This window comes from Lissotriton helveticus, chromosome 3_1 (genome assembly GCF_964261635.1).
Source record: "Lissotriton helveticus chromosome 3_1, aLisHel1.1, whole genome shotgun sequence".
Lineage (NCBI taxonomy): Eukaryota > Metazoa > Chordata > Amphibia > Caudata > Salamandridae > Lissotriton > Lissotriton helveticus.
The window spans coordinates 1,919,689,533-1,919,712,987 of record NC_136061.1 but is presented as its reverse complement, the minus strand read 5'-3'; the positions used below and the strand labels follow the sequence as shown (position 1 = coordinate 1,919,712,987).

General features: G+C 43.6%; 1 protein-coding gene across 1 annotated transcript in view; it reads left to right on the top strand.

The window, feature by feature from the left end:
- Nucleotides 1-23,455, top strand: part of LOC144823963 (cell surface hyaluronidase-like) — a 582,809-nt gene that overhangs the window by 56,925 nt on the left and 502,429 nt on the right. Inside the window, exon 2 of the mRNA XM_078682928.1 lies at nucleotides 18,368-19,069. Within this exon, the coding sequence (XP_078539054.1) occupies nucleotides 18,388-19,069 (682 nt within the window). The 5' untranslated portion in view covers nucleotides 18,368-18,387. The remainder of the gene's footprint in view (nucleotides 1-18,367; nucleotides 19,070-23,455) is intronic.

Sequence of the window (23,455 nt, the reverse complement as noted above, 5' to 3'; positions counted from 1 at the left end):
ATGATGTTTCTTCTCTAACTCACTCCTTTCCCCTCATTTCATTGACTTCTTTCCTTACGGATCTTTTGTCTCATCCTTCCACTTTCCTTACCCTCATGTTTTCTATTCTCGTGCTATACTCAAATCACCCTCCATTTCTCTTCTCTGTACCCCATCACCATTTCCTCTAGTCAAGATTCTAGAGTTTGTATTTGCAACCCTTTTGAGCCACATTTGTGAGAAACTGTAACCCTAGCTTTTTCAGGACTTCCAATGAAAGGACACCACCATTTTCACATTTGCAAGTTATTCGACAGCTAATAACGTTAGTGATCTAAGTAGAGGGCGGACCGGGTAGAGCGAGACACGACCCCTTCTGCCTTACAGTCGGATATATTTCTCCCATGACAGGAACGCGCAGCGGACGTGTGCAGCGGGCGCGCAAAGTAGCGCCAAAGGCAAGCCCGTCTGCACCCGTCCGCGCCCGACCAGGCCCAGGGGCCACGGACCTTGGTCAAATCATTAGATATGCCCCTGAGGAGCTACGGGCACTAAGACCTTCAGTGAGATTATGCCCTCCCCTGGATTCCACTACCTATAGCCGCATTCTAGCTAATGCTATTCTAGCATCTCAGCCAGAGAATGCTCCTCTCTCACACCCTCTTGTAGCCACTAAGATCATAGCAACCAAGCAAACTACCCTTCGCCTCCTCTACCTCAACACGCGCTCTCTACCTAAACACCAACTCGACATGTTTCTACTGCTCACCTCGGATAAAACAGATGTACTTCTTATCACCGAAACCTGGCTCACCCAAGATGCCCTACCCGACATCCTCACTGTTAGAAGTTGCGGAGCACTCCTGTTGTCTGAATTTGAACCAAATATTTCCATATTGTAGACTGTTTGCGTGCCACCTGGATTACGTGAACTGCCCTCTGTCACGTCAGTAAATTCAACATTATGGAAGGAGCGGAACTGCACTCCGTACCAGATGCACAGCGAATGTGGTAATCTCAAATCCTTTTAAATCACTCTTTCATTTTTATCACAATTACTCCATGTAGTCCAAACTTTTTGTCTTCAAACGGTTTTATTTTCATAAATCTTATTGCACGTGATATGCGTCTGTTTTATCAGCTTCTCATGAATAGGATATGCCCATCCAGGCCTTTTTCCATGCACGTATTTAACAAAACATCCTTGGTTGCAAGTTCATAAAATACCCAATGCATTTCGGACTTTATCAAGTCCTTCGTCAGGGGTTCTCTGCAAGATTAAAAAACGTGTATATTAAGATCTAACCTCACATGTTATGACAATTTATATAAACATTCGAACAACTTGTGTGCTACCTTACTAATAATACCCGACATCCTAGCAGCCCTCCCCGCCGACTATTACATCTTGTCGGGAAACCGGGTCCCCGGTAAGGCGGGAGGAGGGGTCACGGCCATAATTAACAAAAACTTCAAATTCACCACCATGACTTCTCTTATCCTCCCGGAGGCAGAGAATCTGTTCATAAAACTCGACATGGACTCAGGCTCCTTGGTACCGGTTCTCATTTACCGCCCCCCACAGGTAATGTCCACTTTCCCTATGTCTCTCAGCGAACAAATGGCCACTCTAGTGATAAACCATGGAAAGGTACTTCTGATCGGGGACCTGAATTATTGGTTTGATGAGGCCTCCGGGGGACCTCACGCAGCTGAACTATCAGAACTTTTATCCAATCTTAATTTAGTTCAACACGTACACTCCCCCACCCATGAAAAAGGACATATCTTGGACCACATTTGGTCCCACAATATCTCACTTTCCACTCCCTCAATCTCTCCATGCATCTGGTCAGATCATCATTTGATACAATTTACCATTACCTCCAACGGCTTTAAAAAATCCACTCCCTTAGCAGGAGGGGTTACAGGGAAGTGGAAATCATTAAATAAAGTGGACTTCATGAATACCCTGGAGAACTCCGTACCCACCTTCAGTCAGGATGTCAACTCCATGGAGGGAAAGGTTACTGAGTGGCTATTATCAGCTAGCAATACTCATGCCCCTATCGTCAAATTCTCTCAGATGCTCACAAATGGTTCACTACGGACCTTAAAAAACAAAAGCTTGAGCTACGCCAAATCGAGAGGAAATGGAGATCAAAATACTTAACTGAAGATAGGGAACAATTCTCGACGGCCCGTCGTGAGTACAAGAAAACTATCCTGACCACCAAAATGGCCTACTTCTCCACAAAATTACTCAACGCCCACAACAAATCTAAAGAAATCTTCCAAATAGTAAATGACTTATGCAAAGACGCCAGATCCTCGCCTACCCAGACTCCCACACAGGATCTCTGTGACACCTTGAATAACTATTTCCAGGACAAAGTCTCGTCCATCAAAGCCAGCCTCCCCAACACCACCAACTGGGAACCTCTGGACGATATGCTCAGTAATCAGTGTTTGCTAGATACCTTTCAACCCATAGGTCCTATAACATTATTAAAACTCACGACCCATGTCAAATCAGGTTCGTCACAGGACTGTTGCCCTCCGCATGTCCTAAAGGAAATTCTTACTTTTCTGCCCCATAGTGTGCTGCCGCTCCTTAATTAATCTCTCATCCAGGGCAAGGTCCCCAGTGCCTTTAAGCATGCTACGGTTGTCCCCCTCATAAAAAACACCAGGGGTTCATTCCAGCAATCCAGACAACTACCGCCCCATTTCTCTCCTCCCCTTCTTGTCAAAATTATTAGAAGCCCACGTAGCTGGGTGTGTGTCCAGTTTTTGTGAACGCTCGAACTATTTAGAGCCTAATCAAGCTGGCTTCCGCCCAGCACACTCAACGGAAGCTGTGATCCTTGCAATCCTGGGCAAGCTTAGAGCAAACGCAGATAGGGGTGACCATCAAGCACTTGTGCTTCTGGATTTGTCAGCCGCGTTCCTCACGGTCGACCATACCATCCTGTTCAACCGTGCCGAGCAGGCGGGCCTACGTGGCCCGGCACTCGGGTGGATTGAATCCTTCCTTGCCGACTGCACTCAAGCAGTAAGGCTGGGGAAATTCACCGCCCCTAAGCTCACCTCCACTTGCGGGATCCCACAGAGCTCTTCTCTGTCCCCACTGCTGTTCAACCTATATTTAAGACCACTGATCCATTCATTAAAAAACAGAAACGTCACCCTCTTCAACTACGCTTATGATCTTCAACTCATCTTCCCACTCTGTTCCCCCAATGCCGTAGCGGAGTTCCAGTCAACCATGCTCCACATCCAGCGCTGGATGGACATGAACCACCTCAAACTCAACCCGGGCAAAACAGAGTTGCACTCTACAAGTACCTATTAACATAACATAACATAACATAACATAACATGCACTCTATCATTCAAAATGCTTCACAACATCACATTTATTTGAAGTTCAAATAAGTGTGTTGTTCACCCAGATCAAGGACACCTAGCAGTCTCGCATTGTTATATCGATGGCAGGACATTATTGTTTGTTTTCACAGAGGTTGCTCTCCCACTTTTTTGTTAGAAATGAAAGGCTGTGTACCAAAAATATAACTTGTAAAGGGCACAGATTCTAGGAGTTTCTCAGAAGTATTATTACCATTAGCCCCCTATTTTATCAGTTTAGGACCAGAGGAGTTGTAGTAGTGCTATAAACCATTTCTATCTACTCATGCAACCTCAAGAGAGAATTTGTATAGAGAAATAAATGCACAGTCACCTGCACCCCAACGTGGGGTGCATGTGCCTTTAGTCCCTTCTAATTATATTAGCAGGCTCAACCTTCTGCAAGCACCTTAGGAGGAGATAGCTGCAGCATGTGTTGCACAGTGGCAGCGTGTATTACTAGTGCTGCCACAAGAGAGCCACCAGTTCTGTTGTTTGTATAGTTATAAGTTGCGCTGCTCCTACCCATACTGTATCAGGGTGTTGTGCTAGTGAAACTTGACAGAAGCCTTTTCACATCAAAAATGTCAAAACCTGTAAATGGCAGCATTTTGTTACATATTGCCTTAAATTAAGAAGAGCATCACAGCAAGAAGGAAATAAAACAAACGACTCCACTTATGACTTAATCATAAGCAGAGCGTCGTATAGACGTAAGTTCAAGTTAGTTCAGTAAATCACAACTGATGCACAGTGTGGGGTTAGGTGCAGGGCCTGATCTGTGTCCAGGCCATGCACCTAATCTCCTGCAGGTGGACAACAGCTCATGGATACCAAACCCCCTTTTTAGGTCTCGGCTAGAAGCGCGCGAAGCGCGTTCTCGCCAGAGAACTATAGTCGTCGGCTCAGCAGACAACGAGTGGAGACAAGAGATGGCCACGCGCAGATTGAGAAGCATGGCAGAGTCGGATTCCGCCTTGGGATTTGGTCGCGCGCGTGAGCTTGTACTGTAGACAGCTTACGACGCGACGCGCGCCTTGTAAGTTTCGGTTTCGTTTACACTCGTACGTGTGTGGTGAGGCCCCCTGGTGGAGGAGTAGGCCGGTGGAGAGGAGGAAGGAGCGGCGGAGATGCCCTCCTCGGAGACCCGGTGTAGGTATCGGCTACCCTCCACGCTCGCTCGCAGAAGGCATTGAAGGTGAGCAAACCTCCTTGGAAGCAGCACCGATTTCATCTGCACGGGGCGCGCCTGGATTGCCGGCTGCCGTAAGTCTTCCACTTGCTTCCTCTAAAATGTTGGCATGTATGCATCATGGTTTCTTTCTCAATGCACTTTGTCTGCCATCTAATTAATTTTTAATTCTGTGAATACGCTTCAAGAGCATATGTTGAGCAATGAGCCGAGGGGGTCGTTTCACTGCCAACTTGAAATACTTTCCTGAGGTACATTTGGGGGGTGGACGGCGCCGGAGTTGGTCGATCATATTGATAATTAGCCAATGTCCGTCTCAGCTGTTGACTGGAGATTTCACTTGTTCTCTGGGCGAAGGTCTGTTTTCAATCTGCATTTCATTGGTTCTGTCTTTTTTATCTTTGATTAAGGAGTGGTTGCATTTGCCATGGTTACGATTGCAGTGTTTAAATAACACATCTGAGTTCTGGTTATTCTTTCACTTTTGGTGAATATGCGCACAGTTGCTGCAATTCACAAAAGGAAAAATGTGGGTGTATAACTTACATTGCACTATGTAACCTATACATGCTGCAATCGCGTTTAAAAATGTCCGGAACGCCAAGTGCCACATAATATGCAAAATTGGTGTCACTGAGGTCATAAAACAACATTAGCCTAGGAAGAGGTGTGGCGCCGCGGCCAGGGCGACTGACGCTGAAATCTGGGGACCACGGTTCGATCCCTGGCTCCGGCGGCAGGTTAGCCCAGCACCATGTGACTCTGGGCAATAGCTCGCTTAATCTTCCCGACGGCCCCCAGCGCCTAGAGACACTTACGGGTGATTGTGCGCTTTACAAATGTGGACTTTACTTTACTTTTACTCGGGAGTAATCTGCAGCCAGTTTTAGGCACATTTCCTGCCGAGAAATATAAATCCAAGCGACTCGGCCATTGATTGTACAGTTAGTTCTTAAGACTTACTGCCGTAGTGCAGAAGTGTCAGTAAAAACCCTGAAGAAATAGGCATGAGGGGCATACACGAAGCAGTCTGGTGATTGCATAGCATATGGAGTGATTCACACAAGTGTGCAGTGAGTGCCGTTTAAAACAAGCATTTGCAATGCAACAGACATACACCTCACAGTCATTGCCTAGTGCTGCATCCCTTGGCCAGACCACTGCTCTCGACGTGGGACCTTCAGCCATGACATCGCCACTCAGCATTGGGCAGTAAGAATCAGTACTGTGTGTGTGTGACTGGAAGATATGCAACATATCTTAGGGGCATCGCCAGTGGCACTGGGACAATGATGGTGTGCATAAGAGTTGAAATAGTATCTGCAGCTGTGTTCAAGAAATTTTCTATGGCTGATTAGTACTAAGTAAAGTGTGTAAATGCCACTTATTGATGAGAACACCCACGCCAAGCTGGGTTGTATGTTACATTGAATTTGTATCATCCAACAGATGTAACAAGAGTTATTGTACCGTCTGGGGGAAGCGAGGGATTCCGATCATGGCAGCCAGTTGGCATCCTCTTCCACTTGGGCTACAAGTAAAAAAAGAGCGACACACTCTCATGATTAATCAGCTGCCATCCACCATTAGTCAAAACATGGGCTGGACACAGGGATGAGAATGGTCGATTTTTAAAAGGCAGCCCTCATCCCCCTAAAGTAGCACACCTGCCTGGTATCTCTTGTTATTCATGTGACTATACTCGTTGATAAAACCACGTTTTCATAAAACCGCAATCTGTCTAGACTTTGTCTTAAATAATAATGTGTCTATGCTAACGGCTGCACCCTTAGTTGGAGATGGCTGACATTGTGGCTTGATTGTTGTTTGTGGCAATGGTTGGAGGTGAAACATTCAGTATATGGTTTTGTGTTTGGGTACTGATTGATATGTAGATAGTTGGTTTGCTATATCTCTGGAGGCCATGTCCGTTTTGAATAAAACAATTACAGTTAATTGCGTTTGTGCCTGGGTGTTAATGGATTTTGTTGTCTATGGCCTGGCAGCCCCATTTCTAGAAGGAGATGGTGAATGGTCTTTTCTTTTTGCACGTTATTTATGGTCTGGTGGACGTGGTACAGGTAATTTTTTTAAAATTTATTTATTAGTTTTCACTTTTATATGGCGCAAACTTTACCCGCAGGTATCAGAGTGCTTTAAATCAGCATGCTTATACCAAGCAAGACTAGCACTCTATATTACTGCCAACTTTGCTTAGCATAAGCAACAGCTAACCATTCACAAACAATGTTTATATACCAATTGCAAATTCAAGAAAAAAAATGAATGCAAAGCATTGTCATTTACAATGCCAGTAACTCAAACTTTAATGCTGGGAGACCTATTGCATTGCAAATGCTTGTTTATGTAATTCGTGTTCTCTGTCCCCCTGGAGTCCCACTGGACTCCTATGGGATAGCTGCGACCTCAAAAAAGATCTTATATTTATTTTTGGGTCCGGTGTGAGGCTTCCTATGCCCCCTGAGCCCCCAAGGTCCAGGTGATCAAGATACCCCTACCATTACCCCTTTCTGGCATTTTTTAAAAATTTTAAGCCCACGGGGACCAAGTCCCCACATCCTGTAATGATGGCTGCGACACTTCTACTGATGTTGCGGCCTGCCAATCAGTAAGCTTGCTCCCGTGGGATCGATCCTGGTCCTGCGGGAGTAAAATGACCGATGAGAGAAAGAGCCTGCTCGGCCAATCACAACGCTTTCTTTTTTTAAATTTCAACCTTCGAGGGACCAACTGTCAAAATATCTTCTTTTCATTTTATTTTCTCAAATCTACTAAACAATTTACATCAAATTACAGAAAGCACATTTCTGGTAAATATCAAGCTTTCTGCCAAAACTGGTCTAATTCGGTTCATCTGTTTTCAGGTCGAGCCTAGCGCAGCGCGCATGCGTTGCTCTATGGGAGGCTTCTTGTGAGCACTTCGCCGAGACTAAACAGCACTGGCCCGCACGCTACATCCTGCCTTAAACACAACATATCTCCTTGCCCTCAAGTAACACGTAACCGTCGGCCATCCCACAGTCACTACACATCAACCCCCGAGCAGTCAGCAATCAGCGCACAAGACAGCAGCCCAAAGCCTCACCAAATGTGTCACTCAGGAAAGACAAATAACTGACCATTACTCTGCATCAGCTAACGACGCAGGAATCCCGCATTGTGAATTGTGCCCGTTCGAGTGATTAGCAATATATTCCAAGCTACGCCAAGCATTCAAAGCCAAGGAATCCGTAAATACTTGTAACAAAAAGGGACCAATGACAAATTACAATCAGAACCTGGTGATGAAATTTGCCTTCAATATTCCCACCTCAGTGATAAACAGGGTAGAAAACGTGTAACAATAGGACTATGTTCACGGAATGATTCCACTGTTTACAAAAAATACCGTTCCCCGTTCCCCATTGTTAAAGCGATGCTGATAGGCTCAGAGGGCAGGGCAGATCTCTTTTGAAGGATTTCTTAAGGAGAGCAATGCTTTCTTTGGCGGTCCAGGTACCCTTTAGCATCACAAATGAACTATAGGGTATTCTAATATTTCTTGTGAACGCGGTGAAACTTCGTTTTGAGAAAGGTATTTCAGATTTACTTTCAATTAATTAAAGCTGAAGTCAGGCTGTCTAGGGACCTCTAGTAACAACATGTGGTAGTGCAACATAGTGCACCCAGCGCTGTATATTCCTATCCAGGAACCTCTGTGACTACCTGTGGTAGTGCACCATAGCTCACCCTGTGCTGACACTGGCTGATAATGTGCTGCATGGCTATACACTTACAAGGTCCCAAAGGCGAGACCTATTGGCTATGCCAATGCTTGTTTTCTATATTGCTGTCTAATTTTCTGTATGGAAAGTGCATGGGGAAATTTCTCGGCCCTGTTTAATGGATCATGCCAAAAATTTCTAGGAAGAAGCTGAGGTGGTTGAACTTTTTTTTTGGAATGCTTTGTGAAGATTTGGCAAATGGAGCCAAAGTTAACAGAAAAACAAAAGGTGAGTGTCTGACATACTTATAAGTACACAGTGGGGATCACCATATATATGTACATGTGTATATTTACTAATTGTATGCTCATTTATTATGTTTCAATTATTTCCTTTCAGATTGTCACATGGCATCTCTTAAGTTCTGTGTTAGGGGAAGCTTGGAGTCTTTTGTGATATAGTGAGTGTTACAGGAACCCCTGTTGTTCACATGTGCATGATAACTACAGATGAGCGAGCCACTGAAAGCTTGAGCCAGACTCGAGCTAAATGTCTCGACTTTGGCTCACTTGGAGGCCCTCATGGACTCTTGAGCCCAAAACATTAAGTTGATGTAAAACAAGAGGGGGAAATAGATACCCATCTAGTGGCTAAACGGCTCATCATAATATAAAAAAACTGGTTTTTCCGGGCTTGATCCAATTGTGTGATCCTAGGGAATTATTTTATTTCACCCTCCTTCCTTTATCCTTATTGCATTTGAAAGCACTTTGAAATTGCTGAGTGTGTGCTATACAAACACCTCCCTTATGTCTGATTTAAATAGTTCATAATGCTGCTCCATGTAAGAATCTAGGCCACATACAAGGTGCACATGACAACTGACTTGCCTTCAAAATTCACTAATCACATTATTACAATGGGTTGGGTTAGGGGGAGGCATCAATACTTTTGTGTTCATGTTTGAAAACTGTCACTTTCAATAAATGGCATGCAAAAAACGATGGATTTAACCCAGAACTGTGACAGGGGGTGAATGTTTGATTAATTCGGCATTCCGTCCATCATCTGTCTTTTTGCATTTGTCGCCCTAAGTGGGAAAGGTGTGTCCAGACGTGGGTTCCGTCCTCGCTACGCTACCAGATTGAAGCTAGCCTGACTATTAAGGGTTGTTACCTCAACACCGGTCCCAGGATGCTTGTTGCTGGTCCAGGGAGGACCTGGCCTGGCAGTTCGGGCTGAACTGCTCCCATGGGGAGCAAGGTCAGGACTGATTTGCATATATCTGGGTCTAAACGGGAATGGCGTGGCATACAAAAAAATGATGGATTTTATCCAGATCTGTGACTGGGGGTGAATGTTTGATTAATTCGGCATTCCGTCCATCAACTGTTCTTTTTGCATTTGACACTCTAAGTGGGAAGGATATGCCCAGACATGGGCCCCATGCTTGCTACAACACCAAATTCAAGCTAGCCTGGCTGATGAGGGGTCGTAACTCGAACTGGTCCCAGGATGCTTGTTTCTGGCCCAAGGAGGACCAGGACTGGAACTTCGGGCTGGACTCTTCCTGTGGGGAGCAGGGTCAAGACTTATTTGCATATGACTGGGTATAAACTGGAATGGTGTGGCGAGCAAAAAAATGGATTTAACCCAGATCTGTGATTGGGGGTGAATGTTTGATTAATTCAACATTCCGTCCATCATCTGTCTTTTTGCATTTGCCGCCCTAAGTGGGAAAGGTGTGTCCAGACGTGGGTTCCGTCCTCGCTACGCTACCAGATTGAAGCTAGCCTGACTATTAAGGGTTGTTACCTCGACACCGGTCCCAGGATGCTTGTTGCTGGTCCAGGGAGGACCTGGCCTGGCAGTTCGGGCTGAACTGCTCCCATGGGGAGCAAGGTCAGGACTGATTTGCATATATCTGGGTCTAAACGGGAATGGCGTGGCATACAAAAAAATGATGGATTTTATCCAGATCTGTGACTGGGGGTGAATGTTTGATTAATTCAGCATTCCGTCCATCATCTGTTCTTTTTACATTTTTTGCTCTAAGCTGGAAGGGTATGTCGAGATGTGGGTCCATGCTAAAAGATTGAAGCTAGCCTGGCTGTTGAGGGATGTTACCCTGAAACCAGTACCAGAATGCTTGTTGCTAGTCCAGAGAGGACCTGGCCTTGCAGTTCATGCTGGACTGTTCTCATGGGGTGCAGGGTCAAGACTGATGTGCATATTGCTGGGTCTAAACTGGAATGTCGTGGCATGCAAAAAAACGATTGATTTAACCCAGATCTGTGACTGGGGGTGAATGTTTGATTAAGTCAGCATTCCGTCCATCAGCTGCTCTTTTTGCATCTCTCAATGCAGTGACATAAACTGATGTACTACGTTCAAACGCTTCTGCATTTTAAATACAGTTTTTATTAATTTTTTAAGAGTTTTTATCACATTTTTATATGGTGTTTGTTGCACAGTTGACATGCCAAACATTTTCAGGGGTCAGCTCGTGCATGCATTCTTAGAGCCCAGTCAACTCTCAGCTCGACTCACCTGTTAATTTTTTCGCTCACCCACCTCTAATGATTACAGCCACCAACCCCACCTACTTTACATACGTACCAGACACTAAGTTAAACAATGAAGCAGAGAAAGCAAACCGTAAATAAATCATTTCCAAAAAGAAAAAAATATCTTTTTTAATTGTAATTGGGCATTGGAAGGACCACAGGGCTACCTTGTGGGGGGCCCTGTCTCACCCTGCACACACCCCTCTTCCCCAGGGCTGACCAGAGTCGTCGCAAACACTAAAATAAAGGCAGCAACTGCTACTGTTTGCACCCTCTAATTGTCATTCTTGATTGCTTGCCTTGCGTTTATTTTATTTGGTTTTCTTTTGCTTGTGTGTGGTGTTTTGTGTGCCTTACTACTGGTTAAATGTTCAGACCCAGTCTACTTTAATAAAGTGCAATCTAATTACCTTTTATCTACTCCCACATTCCAGGCCTTCCCCTCCCTTCTGTATCCGTCACAGTTCCAGCTGTGCGCTGTCAGTTAACTCAAAAGCAAGTAAAACAGAGAAACTCAATTCAGGAATGAGAGGCATTTATGAGAGACATTTGTACCCCCTGAAGCTCCCAAGAATGGTAATTTAATATTTGAGAATGCCGCCTTCTTTGGGCAGATTGTTCTATCTGCAACACAGTCACTCTATATCTTATTTCATTTAGTACATGTTATGCTTTAATATTCTTTAAACGTTTAGCGTGCATTTGAGAAAAATGCCATTTCAGCCCCAGGCAACCTACTGACATACTGTTGCCATTCCTTTATGATTCGAGTCTCTCAGAATACAGCTGAACAGTGGCTAATGCACACACTTCAATAGAATGCTCCAACCTTAAATCCATTTAGTAAATCATCAGACTTCTCAAAAATATAACTTTGTGGTGATTATATTTCCTTAAACTTAATGCCACAGTGCATTTCGGTGTCATGACCGTCATCAGGGATCTAATTTATTATACCCTAAAAAGGATGTGGAAATGAAACGCACCACACCATCAATATCTAAATAAATCAAAGCATTATCAAACATAATCATTATCGATAAATTCCATTTATCATTTAGCCCACTAACATAATACGTCGAGTACATTTAATCACAGGAGTATCATACTTAATTGAAAATCACAGGTTTCTAATATATATATTCATACATAAGATTCTTTAAATAGATGGTTCCCTCTCAAAGTATATCAAAGGATCTTTATTTTACTCAAGATATATCCTCTTAAAACGACCACTATACACTTTCTTATTTGACGTGAAACAGCAATTCGGTTACTCACCTGGGAGTTGAATAAATATTTCTTGGCTCAAGAAACCATCCACTGACCAAGCTACGCTTTCCAACTACAGACCTAGCTCTCTTCTACCATACCTGTCAAAAGAGAAACTAGAGAAAACAAACTATTATAGGAACCAAATGTATATGTTTACATACAAGAAGATACCAGTAATTGACAAATATTTCAAACCATTGCACTTGTCAACCTATTCCTTTAAGTAACAAGTGAAGTTTCATGGTTTCTTTCAAGCCGTTTTTTTACCAAGAATTATAATATTACACAAAACGGACAATGTGCTGACTGTTTTATAGCACATTTCCTTGACCTTTCCCACTGTATTGAAGAGACTGCAAGGCTTCTCTGCTTTTATTGTAGCAGATATCATAAAAATCGCGCAGATCAAGCTTCACAGTTAATTTTGCGTTTATTTTGCAAAACGCAAAATTGTGAAAAACTGGAGGGTCTGCTTAAACACACATTCAAGTCACTACACAACTCAGACCTCATCTTTCTGAACAGTCGCGTCTCCTTCTGCCAACCACTCAGACACCTCCACTCTGTAGGGGTCCTATTCGCACACATTCCATGCATATACAGAACAAGATCAAGAGGGTTTCTTATATCGCTCCTAAACCATGGAACAACCTCTCACTTCACATCAGAGCCTCCTTCTCTTTTCTTGAATTCCACAAGAAACTGAAGGCCTGTTTTTCATTTAAACAACCTATCATAGGCAGGGTTAGGCTCACACACCTGCCCAGAGTTAGGATGCCCTTGTGAGTGATAGTGCGCTTTACAAATACACACAGCATAATACTGGAAGGAAAGCCAAGCATGCCAACGTGTAACACTGGATGGTGGATAAGGATCCAAGCACATGCAATGTGAACCTTAGTGGGCGTGCATTGCTGCGGGATTGTGCACTTATGGAATACAATAGTACATTTCTGCTCAGCTTCTTGAATGGAAGCAGACTACACTACAGTGATGTAACAAAGGTCCCTGCAGACCCTGCAGTGTAAGGGAGCCCCGAGCTCCAAGAGGCCCACTCAGCTTAGATGTCCTGTGTGAGTTTTGAGAGGGGACCCTTCAAGTTTTGTTATGCCACTGCTATGCTGGCACAAATGGAGGGTAGCCAAAAAATAAGAACCACTTTCTCACAATGAATGTAGGAAAAAGGTTTGCTAGAAGTGATTACATCTGGCGCTTACTGATGGTGGGTTTCTTTGGTTATATTAAATGTAGAAAATGAATAAGACCCACTCATGACACTGCAAGCATCAGCAGGAAGACTTGTATAGATGTACGTGTTAAAAAAAATGCAGGCCTAAGACCTTAGAATAGAAAACAACGTAAATGAAGTCAGACCTGGGGGAGCGAAATAGAAACAAGCTTTAGTAGAATAGAAAAACATAATTAGACACAGCAGAAATGGAAAATTACAGACCCACATTTCAAGAACACATCTCTGAGAAACTATGCAGATAAAGTAGCACAGAGGCACAGGATAGGTGGGAGATTGTGCCTTGCAGAGCAGTAGACATGTAGGGCGTAGAGCATTTCTAAGTTTCAAAGAGACAAGCCAAGGACACCGTTATAGTACAACAATGGTGTGGTAGTGTAGCAAATAACACATGCGATGCATTCCATAAACGTGTGACTCAGCTGTTTTTGTAGAAAATATTACCTTTTGATATAATGTTGTGCTTAAGAAAATGCTTGATTACGCATTGCAAGTTAAAGCTCAGATTTCAGTCCCATGGAGCTGACTGACCTTCCACTATCTTTTATATAAACTCAATGCCAACAGGAGCTGTGTAGTCTTTTTCTTTCGTCAGGCAACACTTTCATCTCAGACACAAATGGCAAAAAACGAACACCATAATTAAGAGGAATATTGATTGGAACTGATGTAAAATCACTATGCTGTAAACAGGTATGAGAGTACTATTGCACTAGCCATGTTGGTGATCCCTGACCTGTCACCTATGGAAACAAGTGATGTAAATATTCGTAAAAAGTCCTAGATTAAACATTTAGATCATGACAGATCCAAAAACAGGGAAGAATTGATCTGCAAAATAATATATCAAAATATTACAATGTCAAAATTATGTAATGAACAAAGAAATCAAGAAAGAAAGTCCCACCGTTCAATGTTCTCATATGATATTAATGAGCTAAATTATAAAGGAAATTTGTTATATTTGATAATGATTTGATTCGGTGCATATTAGCACTGATGCTAATTTGTGTTTCATTACCACATCTTTTTTGGGGGGATTATAAATTAGGCCCCTGAAGAAGGGAATAACACCAAAGTCATTCGATATCAAATCAAATATTTGATGCTACCTATCATGAAATAATTTTATAGTAATACAATCAAGACAAAGATATATTTTTTGACAAGGCTGTTTATTTAATAGATTGATTTAAATTTGGAGCATTCTACTGATGTGTGTAGCTGTGCAGTGAGGGACTGGAATCATAATGGATTTGGTGTAATATATCACCATCTGCGACAGAGCCCATGATTCAATCCTGAACGTTGGAGAATTGACCAGAAGCTCTTGGAGGCACCCTTTCTTAACTAAGGATATCTCATTTAGTTCCAAAGCAATTATCCTTAAGTAACGCACCGATTCGTTCTCTATGACACCACCACTTAATTCTCAGACTCCTCTCTCACCTCTGCCCCAAAGGTAGGACTGGATATTCTGAAACTGGAATTTTACGAAAACCCAGCCATTAGAGCTGCAGCGGGCCCCTTACATTCTTTTTTTTTTTTTTTTTTTAAACTTTATTGAGTTAATCAAAGTATGACAAGCGCAGGCCTACAACCACAGAGGCCGGCCGCAAACACAGGAATCAGATCAGGAATCATGCACGTATATACGACCAAATAAAGTCGACAATACAGATACAGCATGTGATTGTATATGCCTCAACGCAGCAGGATATCAAAGGTTTAATTTTAAAGTTATAAAGAAACAGAAGTGGCTGTACTATCGGTGGCGTCACACCATAACATGAAGTTAAATAGAGATGGGGGGAGGTACCCCACAGTGCAAACAAGTCCAGGTGATGAGCAATATGAACCTTGGGCACACTATGCCCGCCGAGACTGACGAGGAATAAAAAACAATGTAATAACAAGCGATTAGCGAGCACACCCTCCCGAAAACCCACCCTCCGGAGACAGTAAGGTAAAGGCAAGTATAGACGCCAAACAGAGAAAGAAAAAAGGATAAGGAGAGACAGCCAACCCTACTGTAAGGAAGGAAAAACCCTACCCAAAGAAGAGGAAAGAAAGAAAGGGGACCATAGAACAAAACAAACTAAAATAACAAACCCCCCCAACACCCGCCACCCTGCACCCCTGTAATGGCTACGGCCTACCCCACTAACAGCGTGCCTGTCGCCCCGGAACACCCCAAAGAAGGGAAATAAAGAAAGCGGAGGAGGAGAAGAACAAACATACTCCCGGCCACCTATACCTCCCACCATTAGCGACCTCCCCAAAACATATTGTCCATTATTAAAAGCAAGTATTAAGCACCAATATGGGGAGGACCTCAACCAAAACCACCCGACTCCCAGTGAGATACACGGTACAATCCTGGCATAGATCACAAAGCGTAGCTAACCCCAAAAGTCAAAGACAACCATGACAGTTCGGTTCTTCACGATAATCTACGTCGCCAAAGCCAGCAATCTCGCAGGAAGCGAAGCGTCCCAGATAATACAAAGCAGTGGCATCGGATCTAGGGCAGAATACAAGATGAAGTCAGCCCTGACCAGTGCGATTCTTTATGAAAACCCATGCCACCCAAACCACAGTATTTATATGGTAATCGAAACGTCCATAGCAGTTCGAAGCAGCTAAATCGGACCGAGGACAGGATACAAGATGGCAGCATCCACAAGACCAACGGGGAAAGATGAAGGAGATAAGCAAACCTCTCCGACGGTCACCAAAGAGCTGTTCTAGGCGATCAAAACCTTCGGCAACGATGTTTCGCCGATCAGGAGTCATACCGGGAAAGCTAACTACGGTCTTAGGTGCAAAATCCACAAGGCCAAAATCATCGACGTGAGCTGAGTCAGGCTGCCGCGCGGGAACCTCAGAACAGTAGGCCAAATCTTCCACTGGAACCACAGAATGCTGATCGTGTGTCGCAGCATCATCGTCCGGTCGCAAGCAGATATTTCCCAGCGTTTCTGACACTCGGTCATACGTGACTGTAAATTGGGAGTGGAGCGCCCCAATGGCGGCCATCACGGACCTCAACGATGGTGCGCCATCTGTCCTCTCCATCTCCCCCCCCAAAGAGACGAAGCAGGACTCGAGCCCCAGACTCACTTCCGAGGCTCCAGGCACACACGAAGCCAATGGCAACAGCAGGCGCTCCCTCAGCTGGTGATCACGACACCTTCGCCGACCGCGGGGGCCCCCCCTTCAACACCGCCGTCCCCAGCAGGGTCTCCGGGCGAGCGGCCCCCGACCGCGGCGCACGATGCACACCCTGTGTCACGAGACCGAGTCCTCAGTGCCAGCTGGTAACTGGATTGCAGATCGGAGATGCAGAAAAAGATCCGAGTACGGAAGACCGGAAGAAACACTGGTTCCACAGCCGCTGTTGATCAATTCCAGCCCGGATGGGCTAGAAATCGAGGTCCCGGCTTCAGCCCTGGAGTAGGCCGAAAATGGAACACGACATAACTCCGCCACCCAGTATGTTAGGGAGTCCGGGATTGCACCACCGGTATCAGGCGAGCTTCATACACACGGGAGTCCGGCGTAGGTAAAGGATAAATGACAGGATATGCGAGCTGCCGGCAGAGGTCAACGGAGCCGGGAGCTTAAGCAGCCATCTTGGATCGTAGCGTAGCTCCTCCTCCGCCCCTTACATTCTTGGGTCTGAAACTACAGCAGATGCTACCCTGATGACAGCTGAGTCCTTGCCTACTAGCCTTCAGACATTCTCTCCAATAGCTAGGCACTGGTCCGGGCTGGGAACTGCTGTGCGTAAACATGAGGGCCAGAGAATACAGAAAATTGTGTGGGCTTCTTATGGAAGTTTCTACATGCTATAGAGATCCTGACCTTCTATGGAGGTTTGGATTTCCAATGGAGGCTGGAAACATCTATGGCGGTCTGGACCCTCTTTGGATTATAGAGCTTCCCATGGAAGTGTAGGCACTCTATAGAGATCTGGGCCCTCTTTGGGTTTTTAAGCTTTGCAGATTTGGGCTCACTTTGGAGGACTGGGTCCTCCAGGGATGTCTGGACCCTCAGTGGCAGTCTGGGTCCTCTGTTGAGGTCTGGGGCCTCTTTGGAGGTTTCTGCTCTCTGTGAAAGTCTGGGCCTGCTATGGAACCATGGGAATCCTTTGAAGGTCTAGACGCTTCTTGTACGGCTTCTTGTCATGACTCTTTGCATGATGGACTGTGCAAGAGTGATTTTCCATGAGAGGCTTCATGTAACTAACACAAGACGGGATTCTAATGTCACACGTACATGAGCCCCTTTTAAAACGGTTGTGGACCTCACCACGCAAATCTTAGCACCATCTTCAGATGCCACTTCCCGTGATATTGCCTCCACAAACGTGAATGTAAACATAATTTTAATAGAAAAGTAAGACATAGATATTACCCTGCAGAATGGTTTGAACAGCTGACAGGGAATGACAGGAATGTCATAGAAAGTATTTAGGATGTTACTTAGGATGTTATTGGCACTATATGGTTTCCATTTTGTGATTTCATAAAATCCTTGTTCGTGTGGAAGCATAGTTAATATGGAGGTGCCCCAGCCTCTGCGTTAGTTACATGTTTACACACATGTGAAGACTGAGCAAACGGTACACCTGAGACATGCTGTGGTAGGACAATGTTCTGCACAGCAAGTAGCAGAATGATGACTCTTTGGGGCTGGTCCTCTCTTGCGGCGCTTCTGTCTTTTTATGAATGGAAGTTTATGTACATTCGTATTATGTCTGTCCACACATTATTGCACATTGTATTGCATACTGTGATGTCGATGTATTTGTATGACCGTCCCACGTGTGCTGACGAAGGTAATATCCTTGCCAGGGCACCCATTGGTATTTGTGTGCTTGTTGGAACGTTCAAGGGACTTCATATGAGTGATGCTATAATTTCTAACTATCCCTGATCTCAGACGTACCCTATCTGTTTTCTTACAGGTCTGACCACAGCTTTTAAGATGTGCTACATTTCTCAAGGCTGCCAGACATTCAGCTCCCAACATCCTTTGGAGTGTTTTCCACCACAATATTTTCAAACCACCTTCCTACATCCTTTGCCATCCAAGGCCCAGCTCTCTGTGCAACTTCACTCCCAACAGCCTTTACATTCCCACTCTCCGCATACTTGGCAAACCTCCATCCATCATCCTTTAGATACTAATTCCCACCATCCTTTGCAGCATAACTCCCAGCATCCTTTACAAGTCAGCTCCCAACCCCCTCTGAAATTCTACTTCCGTGTTCCTAGGCAGTCCAGCTCCCTTTTTCCTTCACAGTCCAACTCTCTGCACCATTTGCAGTCAAACTTACAAACTTCCCCACTGGTGCCCTTCTCTGTTCCTTCCACACCAGCGCTGCAGCCTTCTATGCCACCCTGCTCCCTCCATGATTTGCCAGGGCATGTTCTGAATCCAGAGCATGCACCGTTGTCGTCAGATGGCATTGCTAAACTCAGGTCTTCTGTCCTGAATATAAGACCTTGTTATGAACAACGAGTCAATGGATTTCAGCAAATCAACTTCGGCCCAGCCAAGAGGCAAATGAAGTCGCCTCCGACTGTCGGTCCGGGCGCCCTGGCTCTCGTCTTAGCTGGACTGATCCTGTTCTGCTGCCAAGGAACTCAAGCCTCGACCCTCAACTGTTAGTAAGCCACTCATTTTGTTTTTTGGTGATGGGAGGATGCATGGTTTATGTGAGGGCAGAAAATATAAAGCCTAATGATTAGTTTGAATCATACAAGAACAATAAATGCTTGCTTATGAACCCTGTTGGGAGTATTTGCATGGTCCCTGCCAGTGCTGCCCCTGGCCTGTAGATGAAGTGCATATATTATCATTGAAATATGCATACTGCACAGGAGTGGACCTGCAATACATCTACAAACCAAGATGTGCGGGTTGCACAATTGCAATAGCCACTCTACCAGGAATGCCCACCATATAGTACATGGACATCTTTCCATGAAACTGAGCTGTGCAATGTTGTTATCTCCAACGGCACCAATATTCGTAAGGGGCCACTCGCACAATACTATTGTTTGCTGAACAATTTTAGTGAACATTAATGGCTCTGGTTGGATCTAGCCATCACAAGTCTTCAGTAAACTTGATGGCATCCCTCTGGTGGAGAATCATAGGTGTGAATTTCAGAATAAGGTGAAGTTAGACGGTCCTGGGAAATGCTAAGGTAGTTTGGCCTGTTGCTTTTAGAAGACCAAGAGCTCAGATGAAAGTGCAGTACCAATGGAAAGTACCATCTATAATGCACAATAGGTACGTTAAATAAAGCTCTAGTTAAGTTATGTTTCAGCAAGGTCAGCCAGTGACAATGTCGAATGTCATATTATAAAATGGACAATAATACTTAAAATAGGAAAAAAATCTGCATGTGCCGGACTCATTTAACAAAAGCATGACAGAATTTTATAGCATCTAAAAATGTCTGACTTTTAAAGCCAATGGCATCTTGTTTAGAAGGATTCTGTGAAAATAGCAAAACAGCATAGATATATGACAGCCATTTAATTTGGCCACCTGAAAGCTACCCTACAAAAAAGTGCATTCTTCAATGGGGGTAGGGGTTCATCTAGCCTTCCAAAATGATATGCCCCGGGCCTTTGGAAAAAGTAGATATCCACATTATTAAACCTGATTGTCAACACTTGCAGATGGAATTCACAATTTCATAGGTACTTTATTGCTATTCTGTAGAACAAAAGGCAGCGTTTGTAAAGGTGAATCAAGTTTGTATGGAGAGAAAATTGAAAATGTATTGAATTTCAGCTGATTGCTAAAAATACTATACAGCCTACCCACAATACTGGGGTGGCATCAAAGAATGGTACTCTAAGTCAGCAATGTCTCACTCCAAACAAACTCCAACAGGGTTGTGTCTCGCCCACTCTTACACGGTCTCTTTTTTTGCAATAATGTGCCTGCTGTAATTTCCAATGAGAATTGGAGGAAGATAGGTATCCTGCCTTTCATAGGCAGGTGATACAGTTCTAGTTTATTTTAACATCAATAAGTCTGCAAGGTTTCTTCAATGTTTTTACAACATATGCTGCTCATAATAACATTTAAAAAAGCAGTCAATATTAAAGAAATTAACATTTTGTCTGTGGGCGGCAAATTAGATAAATTCATGTGGTTTTTGGTTGATCAATAAATAGAGACAGTTCAGTCATACATATATTTGGGTGGCATGTTCACCAATATACAAAGCTGGGAATCCATATAACTACTCAGATTAACAAAGCAATATTTTTCACTTAGGTACTCTGCAGGGTATTTTCAATGTATGAAGATTGTCCTAAATAGCACCTTGCCATTCAGTCACACAAAGTTTAATTTTGTTGACTGGTATAAAAAGAAACGAAATGCTATGTGAGATGTGTTCTGACATAGGGCAGCGGGCTTGTGAAATGCAACCCAAGTAATGTAATACACTGTGGGAGTCCAGCTTGCTTGTATTAGCTTCGTGGGTACGATGGTGACTATGGAAGAGAATACGTTAGTCCCAACAGTACCTGTAGAATGTAATTCAACTAGAGGAGAAAATGTAATTAGAAATGTGTGACTTTTAATGACAAGATAAATGCTGAATTAGGAGTGTATCCAATAAATTAATTACTCAAATTGCAATACGTTCCTTACCCGTAAGGTATCCTATAAATAAGATTGCACTTCAGTCTTGTTCTATAAAATAAGTAAATGTCTTGTACAGTGCCCTTCAAAAATAAACTGCCCTGATTATCTAAGAATGCCACTGGCAACGGGCACAGCCTAAATGTTGTTGAAGATCATTTTCGATCAGACTGAGACTGGGGAAAACAATATCTATTTTGATATTCATGTTCAGATGTATGAAAATTTGTGTTGTGTTTGAAAAAAAATTAAACCTTCCTGCGTATTTTGGGGGCATTTAGCTCTACAATAATCTGAGAGTTTATCTTGAAAATGTATCTTGAAAAAATGTTGTCTCTTGCGGTTTGTAGCCAGACAGGAAATTAGAAAATATCCTTTATTAGTTCTTGCTGAATGGTGTCTTATGTTGAGATATTTTATGTGACATTTTAAAAGCATTAACATGTCAAGAATGTTATGAATTTTTAGCTGAGGAAATGTTTTCATTTGTTTAAATGTATGATAATGTTTTTGACTTGATGCCATTACATAATACCACAGTTCCCTGCCTTTTGTAGTGGGAAGGCATAAAGACACACAGGATCCCTTTGTGACAGCTGAGCTTCCGCAGTTAGGCCAGAGGTTTTAAACTGTTCTTTGTTATCCAGCTAGAGCTAAGCACAATGCTGCTTTTTCCAACCATGAAGGCATGATTTATAAGCCACTTAGATTCTAATAAATCCTTTTAAGCAAGGAAGCTTTATTTTTTTACAGGGATTTACCATCTTTCAAGTCCACAGCAGTGCTCTTCCTTTCCAGGGAGGGAACCCCTTTCTGCTGTAGAGGGATCAGTTCCTGCTCGTAACTCTATCTGAGATCCATAATAATCCAGTGATAGACTGATAATCCCGTGTGGAAGTGACACAGCTGGGATTCAGGTTATGTGTGGAGTTTGGGTTTAAGGAGCTTCGACAAATTGCGTCCCTGCACCCACTTCTGTATCATGTTGTCCTTTTATTGAAGTGTAATCCAGCACATGATTTGAAACATTTGTAGGGAATCCGGTTCTTTTCTTCATTTTACACAAGAATGATTGTCATTCGCGAATTCTCTACTTTGAAACAAACGATCATAGCAATATTCCATACCTTGCAATAGATAGAAGGAACATGTTTAGATAGGCAACCAATTGAAATCGTTGTTATTCTTAGGAAATTATCCTGTTATTCAACCACCATCCAGAATCTAGAGTTTGTAGAGGAATATAGCGCACATTGATTAATAACAGAGCATATCTCTGAGTTGTTGGGTAAAAACCATCCAGCTCTCCTAATATAACTCGATCACAGCATGTGTTCCTGTCGGCCATGACATTACTCCACAGGCCACAGCAATAGAGGTGATGTCACGCACAGACCTGGTCAGGGCTGCGTCTTTCCTACATGGCCAGACACAGCAAACAGTGCTCAGGATCTTCCTTTTAAAAGCATGAAAAGTGACCTAATAAACACTCAGAGTATTGACACTCTTCCTCTGGCTATCAGACTTACTCGCCTAACCATCAAGAAACGCATCTTCTTCTTTTAAATATACAAAGAAGGCGTATCGATCCTGCTCCACTTAATAATATTCATTGTAAGGTACCCCAAAGATGCAGACACGTTTGTGGCTCAATGACTGCTTAGCTGAAGGCTTGTGCATTAAAGCAGGCCTTTTACCCTTCCAGTAGCACCTTAGCTAGGCATTGCCTAATATTACCGTCCCTCACGCTCTAACACTAGTAAGCAAATCAGTACTCCTTGGGTCTTGCCTGACACTGCACTGTAAAGATATGTGCTTCAGTCTGATTAAAAGTGAGCTTTAATGTCCATAGATCCCTGGTACTATGCAAACTCAGCTGTTTCGCAGTCTACACAGCTTCTCCCCGGTCAGAATACTCACATTAATCACATTCTAAATTACATGTGAACGTAGCTATGGACGGTGTCCACAAAGGTACAATATAGTAAACTTATCACTAATTCTTTGCTTAAGTGTCCTAAACATCTAACTAACATATTTTTGTTAAAACAAGCACTGTCTTCACTCGTCCGAGCAATGCACATTTCCATTAACACATACTCCGCAAAATGGTCCCCATAATGACTTTGGAGCCAGCAGGATTTGGTTCACTTGTTGGTTTTGTTCAACCTAGACTATGGCAACAACATGCCACAGGCCTCTCCAAGAAATTACACAAAAGCTTTAAGTACTCTAAATTGGAGCAGCCAGGGTCGTTTTAGGGCCTAAAAGGAAGTGACCATTCAACACCCACCCGCCATGAGCTCCAAACGATCAGTGAGTAATCCTCCAGACATACAGACTGATAAAACATTGTAGACTTGCTGGAAATCTGAGATCT